This window comes from Neovison vison, chromosome 10 (assembly GCF_020171115.1).
Source record: "Neovison vison isolate M4711 chromosome 10, ASM_NN_V1, whole genome shotgun sequence".
Lineage (NCBI taxonomy): Eukaryota > Metazoa > Chordata > Mammalia > Carnivora > Mustelidae > Neogale > Neogale vison.
Window position 1 is genome coordinate 66,347,318 of NC_058100.1, and position 10,589 is coordinate 66,357,906.

At 43.8% G+C, this 10,589-nt stretch overlaps 1 protein-coding gene across 1 annotated transcript; it reads right to left on the reverse strand.

Moving 5' to 3' along the window:
- Positions 1 to 313: 313 nt before the first annotated feature.
- Positions 314 to 9,694, reverse strand: DYRK3 (dual specificity tyrosine phosphorylation regulated kinase 3). Its single transcript, XM_044267531.1, has 3 exons — positions 9,469 to 9,694; positions 7,351 to 7,462; positions 314 to 2,130 (listed from the first exon to the last, which is right to left on the reverse strand). The coding sequence occupies exons 1-3, from the start codon at positions 9,543 to 9,545 to the stop codon at positions 556 to 558; spliced, it is 1,764 nt and encodes a 587-aa protein (XP_044123466.1). The 5' UTR covers positions 9,546 to 9,694; the 3' UTR covers positions 314 to 555.
- Positions 9,695 to 10,589: the final 895 nt, after the last annotated feature.

A 10,589-nucleotide genomic window follows, 5' to 3' on the forward strand; every position in this document is an offset into this window, starting at 1 on the left:
GAAGCAGTGACACCACTTTTTCAAGTGACTAAGAACTTCCAGAACCTTCCCCTGCCTCATATTTGCCAAGCTCTTTCACCTGGGATGAGCCCACAGAACGGCCTGCTGGGGCGAGAGGGCTAGCTTCGGCTCTCATCCAGAACCACGGCTGTGTCCCAAGCTACCCCTCTGGAACAGAGGCTGAGGGAGACGAGAAGTGACTAGTGGCCAGGATACACTTCCCGGGGCACCTTGTATCTTGAGAAAAAGGGACTTAAACCAGTAGCAGCATATGTAAGGTGATGTACATCTGACGACAATAACGAAGATGCACTGACCTATAAAAAGTCATTTAATGTACATTCCAGGATGGCCAACATAGGCTGGTTAGGTAATTAGCCCTTGAAGAGTTCTGTTACATCATATAAAAATGTTTTGCCTTGTTTAAAAAAAAAAAAAAAATCTAGTCTAACAAAAACATATCCACCAATGGGCCTGTATTTTTTTCCCCCATGTTCAGGTCTGCAAGATAATTAAAAATACAAACATATACATCTCTGAGCACAGCACTGTCCATTAGCTAATGAGTTTCGGCAGTACACTGCACAGAGGTATACCACCACTGGTTTCGGACATTAAGTTAGCTTTAAGCTTATTGGCTATTCCAACAACTGGAGGCAGCTTGGAACCCAGTCCCTGGAAAGCATTTGCAGGATTTACCACCCGTTTGCCTGATACCTTTTCGATGGTGACAGGTCTGGGCACAGACTTACTAATCCAAGGATGTCTCAGTGCTTGAGCTGGGGTCAAACGGGCAGAGGGGTCCCATTGAAGGCACCTTTTCAAAAACTCTATAAACAAGTAGTCATCACATCCCTTCAGTGCTGTCACCCAGTCTTTGCTGCCTGGGGGGCCCCGCTTCTTCCCCCTACGTGAGCGACCCCCCACAAGCACGACCCTCCCATCCGCCTGAGTAGTCACAGAACAGTAGCGAGGTAGGCCCTTGGAGTTAATGAAGTACTTGGCACGTTTGGATTGCTCCAGAAGTTTCGGTGGTGGCATCCCGAGCAGCTCCATCATGCAGGCCAGCTGGTCTCCCTCATCCTCTCCCGGGAAGAGAGGCTGTCCTGTCAGAAGTTCTGCAAGGATGCAGCCAAAACTCCATATGTCTATAGGCGTGCTGTAGCGGCTCCCTAAGATGATCTCGGGAGCTCTGTAGAACCGAGACTGGATGTACGTGTAAAGCTTCTGGTATTCGAAACAGCTGGACCCGAAGTCAATGACCTTGGTCGCACTGCGCCCATGGTGCTTTAGGAGAATGTTTTCTGGCTTCAGGTCACAGTGAATGATCTTATTTTTGTGGAGAGCATCCAAGGACTGCAAGATGGATTGGGCAAACTTGCGAACTAACTGGACGCTAAAACCCTGAAACTTGTTTTTTTTAATGAGCTCATAAAGGTCTATGCTCAGCAATTCGAAGGCCATGCAAACGTGGTTCCGGAAGGTGAAACTTTCCAGCATGTGGATGACATTCATGCTCCCAGTCTTGTCCTGCTTTTTAAGATGCTCCAGAATCCGGATCTCCTCAGCGGCTTGCCGATGGAAGCGCTTTTCATTGCGCACCATCTTCAGGGCCACGTACTGTCGAAGTTTGTGATCGTAGACCCGGGCCACCTGCCCAAAACTGCCCTTGCCGATAATCTTCAGCACCTCGTATCGATAAGCTAGATGGTCGCGAGGCACGTGAATATAGGCCCCGTCTGCATCGTCATAGCCACCGTTATTGGGCCCGCCTATCACCCCGTGTCTTTTTTTGGCATTTGGGCCCACGAAGTAAATCTCGGGGTAGTTAACGATCTCCAGCTTCTCGTAGGCAGTCAGGTGGTGTTTGTACTGCTTCAGGGCTTGCTCAGGAGTCAGGGGCACTGCTTTGGATGTTTTGGCAGAACTGCTGGCTTTCACCGCATTGGAGCTATCTGAACTTTTACCCTGAGAGGCGGTAGGAGAGCACTTTTCAGAGTCGTTGATGCCATCTGTCTGAAGCGTATCAGATCTTCTGTTGCCAAATTCTTGAAACAGCTGTTCTACCTTCACCTCACCTCCACTCAGGAAGCGCTGAGTGTGATCTCTGGTTAACTGCTCGGCGGTGATCTATGGAAAAGAAACATGAATGTGCTGGTGAAGCCACTAAAAATAGCGGAAGGATGAAAGAACCTGTCCCGGGCCAGAACCACACCAGAACTGTCCAGTCACATAGGTTACAATTACCCAAAAAGTGAGATGAGAGGCAGGAGTCAACAGAGACTTGTGTCATACCGATCTTCAGACCCCCGGAGTACAATTGGCCACCTCAACCCCCAGTATAGGCCTTGCTTTGTTTAAGAGCAAATGGTCTTCTTACCAAACCCTAAACGTGCTAAGTTCCTTCTAATAGGTCTGTCTGTCCAGTGAGAGTCCTCTTACCCACCCCCTCATCCTGCACTCCTTCAAGTCCCAACTCAAGTCCCCTCCCTTCCATCTGGAACTACCCCAAGCCCATGCTAATTAACCTCGCATCTTAACTGTAGCTTTTCAAGTCTGTACCACGTGATCTGGCATTTGATTATATACAGACTGTCTCCTATTGTTTACTGTTTTGAGTATCTTACCAATTCTTAAGGGCATACATCAGAATATGCATATTAAAGTGTTCTGTTTAAAAAAAAAAAGGAAAAGAAAAAAAAAAAAAGAGGAGAGAGAATCCATGAAGGACCAGGCAGTATTTGAACCCAGGTCTTCCCTCAGTCCAACACCCTTCCCACAGACACAACTTGGCACCGGGTTCTACTAGCACTTCTACTACTCTCCACTAGGGCTGAATCATGGCTGTGGCCTGGAATCAAGCAAAACCTCATTATCTACTCCCAGGCCCCCCTCAAAAATGACTGAATGCTTGCAGTTCAGCCCACTGAATCACAAGAGTTCTAAGCCTAAGAGAATTCCTGAGATCCTCCGGGCCAATTCTTCATGCATCTGATGAGTAACAGTGAGAATCCAAGGCCCCGGGAGGGGTGGGGGAGGTTCTGCTAAAACTTTCCTAAAGAGATAGTGTCTCTCTTCTGCGTCTCTAACGTACACCTACACCCATTCTTCCAAGAAAAGCCTATGTGATAAAGGCACTTTTTACACTTGAATTTGCTTAACATTCTCCTTCAAGAAACCGTAACTCACTGAAGAAAGCTCTACTTATTCCTCTAAGATGAAATATAATTCTATGAAATTAGATGGAGGAAAAGAAAAGCAAAAAAGAGAAATACAAAAAAATTACACACACACACTAAGGAAAATTCAAGAGGGTGCTAGAAGGAAAGAAGAAAACAAATGAAAAGGTCATGATCCAAAGTGGCCATATCCTTAAAAAACAGAATTTTAATATAACCTAAGAAAACAGCACAAAGCCTATTATCTAAATAACAATATAAAAGAGAAAACATAAATAGCAGCAAAAAAAAAAAGATGAAACAATTTAAGTGTTGGCCAATTTTATATACAGCTGTAGTTTTTAAGAGCCGGACATTCACTCCTGCCTGCTCCTTTCAGGTCATTTCTATCAATTTAAACATTTAGGGAGTCCTGTAATTACAAAAACCGGGTAGTACCTGATAGCACACAAAAGTGAGGCAAGCGATCCAACTGTAGCCACACTTTGGCAAGCAGTGTTTGAGTAAAGAGATGATATATGCACCGAGAAAAATCTCTGATACCATAATGGAGAACTATCACTGGTCAAGAAAATAAAACAGGCCTGCAGACAGAACCTAAATACCTTGCTAAGAAGTAAATATTACGCAACATGCTTCTTATCAGTAAGAAGTCAAATGACTCTTTCTGTACTCAGGTCTGAAAAAACAGAAGAGGGTCCCATCCATCTCTCTGGCTCTCCATGTGCTGGTCAGAGGAACCCTCACTGTTCACTATTACAAGTGCTTAAAAAAAAAAAACAAAAACCCACAAATAAACAAGAAACAAGTGTTCTCAAGGAACTATAATCCAGGAGGCGATGGGTTTGGCAGAATGAGGGAATTAAAATTCTTTGGTTTTAGGGAGATTTACATAATAAAAGCAAAATTCCACTTGCATCCCAGCCAGTTTTCCTTAAAATTTTTACACCTAACTTCAATGCTTCTACATATTTACTGTGAGTCATGTGCTGAAGAAGAGAGAGCTCTAGTCCTGGCTATCCCGCTTAAAAGCTGTAAGTCCCTGGGCAGGTTGCTTGACCTTTCACCCAGTTTCTTAGCCTTAGTTTCTTTATATATAAAATGTGCATAATAATACCAATTTGCAGGATGCTGTGTGAACCAAATTATAATTAATAATATATGTGAATGACCCTTACAAGCTATAAAAGATTTTACAAACACTGGTAATAATTTGGCAAAATTCTCAATATATCAAGGCTTAAACTATGTGCCTTCTCTTTGCCCTTTCCGTTTCTCTCTTCTCTCTGTGGGACCTCCTTCCATATCTCCAGCCCCCTCCAGCAGACATCTGGCACTAAATAGGTCTCTGGTCTCCTGCAGCATGATAGCACCCACAACAGGCCTTCCTTTAGGATGCGCGGAAGTCCCTCACCCACTTTCTCTCTCAACAAGAAACCTGCTTTCAACTTGCTCTACAATTTAAGGTGTCACCTCTCCAAATTATTGGAACTTTAACAGATCAATGCCTTAACCCAAAGGAATGACCCTCCAGAACCGAGGTCACCAGTGACAAGCTGGTAGGAAAGGGATTTGAGGGTCCATCCCTGGGTATTTTACCAACTCTGCCTACATGTAAGGCTGTGCCGGCTCTGGAAGTCTTCATTTCTGTTTGTGATAAAGAGAGGGTCTCAGGCACAGAACATTAATATAAGAACAGAAATTTAATTTGCATCAAACTATTACAATAAAATTAGGGATGTTGTTTGGATTTCCTGACTCAGGTTTTTCCTTGAAGTGAGCCTAAATCTCACTCCGTGTAAATTGAGTCTTAGTTTGCCCTCTGGAACTACACAGAAGTGTCCAAATTTCATGTAACAGTCCTTCAGATCCTTAAAGGGGGCTGTCCCACCCCCACCATTGTTCCCTGGGCTCATCAACCCACCACATCCTCTCCCTTACAGGGTTGCTTGGTTGCTTCCTATCCTATTCACATTCTCAACGTGGGCTGCACTGCATGTCTCTCTTGAAGTGTGGCTCCCAGGAAGAAAACCATGCTCCAGGTACAGTCCACTCTGGATTTTCAAGGTCTGAGTCTCCAGTGAATCTGAAGAATTCCAGGAAGGAGTTTTTCCACACAGGGAGGGGTTCTCTTCTTAGGTTTCTTTCCTTTCCTGTACATAACTCAAATACTGGCCTGAATCAATCATGTATCAAGACTGTTGTGCTATAAATAAAATCTTCCTTTCATTGTTCTAGGAGAATCTACAATGTGCATGCATGTTAAAGTATAATAGTTATAAAATACTACATATTTCTAGTCTTTAGTTATAATCACAATAACTGAGCAATACAGATTATATACCAATTACTTTTGTAATTATGTAATTATACCACAGGGACAGATAATGCCAGATTAATCATGTTTTGTTTAAGAATGCTTCACATACGCTGTTAACTTGAAGGGCTCTTGACATTTCAAATAGAATCCTCAGCTGTGTTAATAGAGTCTTGAAGATCTTGTTGAGAAATTCTGAGAAGGCATATACTTCTCATCCAGACAGGAAACACTGCATTCTCTTTCCCTAGCTCTTGACCCTAAATCTGCAACACAAAACTTAACCCAATAAAAGCCTATATGCAGATGGTTTATGGTATACAATGAGAACATAAGAACATCTTGGATAAACAATGAAGCCTAAAGGCTTTGTGAAAACAGCAACAGGGTCTGGGGATGGAGTCATGTCATAAGGGTCTTTCCATGGCAACAGAGGTCAAAGAGCCTATTTTTCAGCAAACTATGCAAAGAGAGCATTACCTTTGAATGAAAGTCCTATGTCCCCAAAATGGTTACTCTGTATATTATACATTAAGAAATTCATGTTGACCCTGAAACATACCATTTAATTGACCTGCTGGGAGATGATTAGCATTGGCTAACTCTAAATTGAAGTTAAAATGAACTTTTAAGTCACATGTTAATGAACAAGGCCAACTGCAAAAAGTTTCCCACAGAGACATGCTAATGGGTAGCCAGTAACCAAGAAAACTGATGGTCAGAAGGACATTGGGGAAGGGATGTGCTATGGTGAGTGCTGTGAACTGTTTAAGACTGAAGATTCATGGACCTGTACCTCTGAAACAAATAATACATTATATGTTAATTAAAAAAACAAAACAAAACAAAAAACTAAACTGAGGTCAACCAGAGGAATATGAGATTCTGGAGCTCTGAGAAGATTTTCACATATTAAAGAAATAAGCTTGCTGAGAATGGAAAGGAAACTTACTGTACTCCAGAGAACAGGTTAAAAATAGGGTGACCAGCCTTCCAAATATATTTAGCCAATACTCTGTAATATTATTAGCCTCAGAACTAGTGAAAAGATTGACTTTAATAGCAAAAGCTGACAAAAAGTTGGGGAGGGCTATGAAAAATGCATGCAATATTTTTTTGGAATACAGAAACAATTTGAGGTCTTAGATGCAGAAATGTGGAGAAATTACAAATTAGTATATTCAGTTATTCAATTCATTCATTAGGTGATATATACAGCAAATGTTAAAGTCACAGGATAGCTTTTCCCTATCCTGGAACTTGTCCAAACCCTGTTCTCCCTACTACTCTGTGTACACTGAGGGAATATGAATTAATTTTTTTATTACCTTAAGTAAAACAGTGTCAAAAGCTAAATGTCTGCAAGCTCCAGAATGATTAAATTCATCAAAAACCAAACTGTACTGTTCAAGTTTTATTTATGGTCCATAAAGTGATTCTCTGTAGCATACTAATAAGCTAGGACTGCATTTCTCTCTTGCAGGGGAAAATAGGTACGGATCTATGAATTCAGGGGTATTTTCGATTTCTGGTTTTTGTTAAAATGAGTTTTTACAACACACAGTCTATGTCCTTCTATAACAAAACAAACATTCCCTAGATAAAAGCTTATTATTTTTTTGCTAATGCCATATATTTATCCCCGTGATTGAAAGGAGTATGTGAGGCTCCAACTCAAAATCATTCTATAAAGCTAAAGTGGGAACATAGCAATTGTTATTTCAAAGTCAAGAGAAACCAAAAGGAAACAAAAGAGTCTGGGTTGCCAGCGAGATGTAACTGTACCTTGGGCATTAAGTAGCACTTCCTTCTTTTCAAGACAACTAGAGAGCAAGAACAACTTCATTTACTTACATTTAGTCTTCTGGGCAGAGGCGGTTCAGAAGGATTGCAGAGTACATTTGAACAGGGTGGGCATTTGGTTTCATCTATCATCATGAAGGTATCATAGACACCATCCCCCAATCTAGTTGAAAGGATTACAGATAAAAATCCGTCAGTAACTTAAGTATATAAACTTGTATTTTCAAAACATTCTGTGTCTTTATTGCCTCACATCTGCCACAAAAAACTAATACAAATAAATGTCTACACTGCATGTTGGCATTGAATACAAACAACTGGGGTATTTGGCAAAAGAACAGAGGAAGCCCAATTTTCTTTCTTTTTTTTTTTTTTTTTTAAAGGGAAGCATTTCTAGGTTTTTATTTTGAAATAATTAAAACAAGTCTGTCTTTGTGAATGTTCTTAAAAAAAAAAAAAAAAGGGGACTATCAGGGTGCCTGGCTGGCTCAGATGGTAGAGCATGTGACTCTTGATCTCGGGGTTGTGAGTTCAAGTCATATATTGGGTGTAGAGATTAGTTAAAATTGGAATATTTAAAAAAATTAAAATAGGGATTATCAAAAGGATCTCATTTAACTTACTACTTGCAAATAGAGGCTAGTTGAAATCTGAAGCCTAAAAGCTAACCAGAACAGGAAAAGAAAGAGGAAAAAAAAAAAAAGGCAGAGGTAACTATATTTTAAAAATCAGAGACTTGGATTCTAATCTCAGTTCTACCACTGGCTGTATTAACTTCTTCCCTGACCTTGTTTTCCATACGTTATAATGGGAAGAATAGTTCCAGTCTACAAGAAATGAAAGGTCTTAGGGCTGTCTTCTTTTTATTGTTTATTTACGTACCTACTTAACATCTACCTAATTTGTAGAAACATACAGGGAAAAGCACAACAAACACTAAAGGGATTCTCTAAATTACAAATGTACTGAATTTCACTTCTGTATCCACTTCATTTTCTGGTGGATGGTGGAAGCTAAATGCTAAACGATTAAGGAGCACCTCTGTTCTTTAGCACTATGTCTCCACAACTGAAGAGGGAGAGGGTTTATTTTATTTAATCCACAGGATGGTCCTAGATAATGTATTTCATCTACCACTAAGAATATGAATTTCCCAGTTATACACATCAGTCTTTCAGTGTATCATTTTTACATAATACACCACAAATACAATAATAATTACCAGGAAGAATTTTAAAAAATCTTTTAAAATATGCTGAAATATTTATTTCCGTTTTTTAATTTTAATATTTAAAGTTGCCTTTAGAAACTGCTTTGTAAAATTACTTCTAGAGCTTTCTTCATTGATGTGTTATAGAAATACAAAGAATAATTTAAAAAGTCTAGTACAAATATTTTTGGAATATTCTTTTTAAAAACTAGCTCACATTCTGATAGCATTATTTGTATCTTTACTGGAAACTGCTTCTCTGACAACCCAAAATTCGGGATGTGACTGAGTCTTTGCCAACAGCATGAATATAATAAATAAAATGGGAGAGGCGTCCACCTTTATAGAGAAAAAGACACTGAAGACCTGCAAGTATTCCTATAAATAGGCAGAGGAAATCACCCGAAGGAAGTCTGCATGCAAATGAAGCGCGCGCGCGGGGGGGGGGGTCCCTTGTCTCCTTTTAGGCGTAAAATACAATGCAAGGTGGCGAATCTCTCAAAATAGGATCTCCAGAAAGCCCTACTCAGCACAACCCTTCACCTGCATATCCGAAGCCGACCGCACCCCAAGAGTTCAGCCCTTGGTTATCTGCTCTGAGCAACAGGGCTTCCGTGAAAGGTAGTGCTCCCTACCTCCACAGTCTGCTAAAAAAGCCCCACAAAACGTCCCAGGTTCTTAAGAGTTCCTTACCATATCCCCGATCTAGGGCTGCTTCTCGTAACTCCGCTCCAGCCCCCTCCCCCGATCGCGGTGGGCTTGCGGGGGAGGGGAGCTGACGGAGGGGAAGAGGGTGGATCCGTCTCCTGGAGGCCGTCAGAACCCTTCCCTCGTCCTCCTGCTAGCGGCTCACTCCAACCTCAGTCCAGGCCTCCCCACCCCTGCGCCCCCCGACCTCGCCAGCCTGCTCCAGCCGCCCACTCGGACGCCCCCAGCCCGTTACCCTGGGGCGCCGTTACCTCCGCTGCTGGGGCGGGAGTCCGACTCCGGGCGGCCCCGCATCCTTCTGCCCCGGCCCGCGAGCCGTGCCTCCCATCCGCTAGCTCGGGACCCCCGGGGGGAGGGGCGGCGGTTGGAGGGTTCGAAGTGCAGGGTCCACCTGCGCTGGGGCGGCTGCCGCCGGGACCGCGACGCTTCCCGGGGGAATCTCGTCCAGACACTGCAGATCCGCGCGCCTTCGCTCGCGACTCGCTGGGCCGGGAGTGGGGAGAAGAGCGGCAGGGGTGGGAGGGGGAGCGGTGTGGTCGCCTAGCAACCGCGGCACGCCCCGGGAAACGCCTCTGCGCCGCTACGCGGTGACGCAGGGGGGCGGGGCCCGAGGCCTCTCCCCACCCAGCGGCGCGGGCCTGGGCCACTCGCCAGGGCTCCGGGAGGTTCGGGGCGGGACGTCAGTCGCGGGTGCGGCGGGTGTTCTCCGGCGGCGAGTGAGCGGCGGGGAGCCGCTGCCGCTGTGGGGAGAAAGGCCCGGACGGAGGATTTGTGGAAGTAGCCGTTAAACCCGCAATTTCTGCCTCAGAAGTGCGGCCCGCCCCTCACTGTCTATTGTCCTTCAGCACGTTGTAGCCTGAACTTCTAAAACCTCCCTTGAAGATGTATTAAACAATGAATGAAAAAACGTGTCATTTCCATAGGTTTTCCCACCGAGGGGCTTCTTCCCCCTCGCCCCCGCCGGAGGGCAATGAAAGCTATAATAAAAACGTAGGAAGCTACGTTTAGTGACATTTCGGTGACACTGGGCCAGCGCTCACGAACATCGTCTTGTTCATGTCAGCGACCACACCGTAGGACATCCCCCTTGGACGGATTTAAGTAGGATCCAGAATTTAAGCGGACATCGGACTCCCCCGCCACGGGACGCTGCGGATTGTAGGGCGCCAAGAGCCATTTTACCGATGAGGAAACTGAGGCCACGGGATCCCTGCTTCTCCGGGATCTTCTAGGAAGTCCAAACTCCCAGCCTGCCTTTGGCTTGCAGTAGCCCCCCCGGAAGGCTCTGTTTTTTTTTTTCTGGGAATATTTAGGGAATTCGTTTCTTCCTTTTCTGAAAAGTGAAGAAACCTCAGTAAACCCTAATGTTACA

Coding starts and splice junctions, on each gene's coding strand:
- DYRK3 (XM_044267531.1), bottom strand. CDS start 9,545: ATGGGAGGCACGGCTCGCGGGCCGGGGCAGAAGGATGCGGGGCCGCCC. Junction 7,463..9,468: donor CTCCCGCCCCAGCAGCGGAG/GTAACGGCGCCC, acceptor CCTTTCAACTAG/ATTGGGGGATGGTGTCTATG. Junction 2,131..7,350: donor CTCTGCCCAGAAGACTAAAT/GTAAGTAAATGA, acceptor TCTTTTCCATAG/ATCACCGCCGAGCAGTTAAC.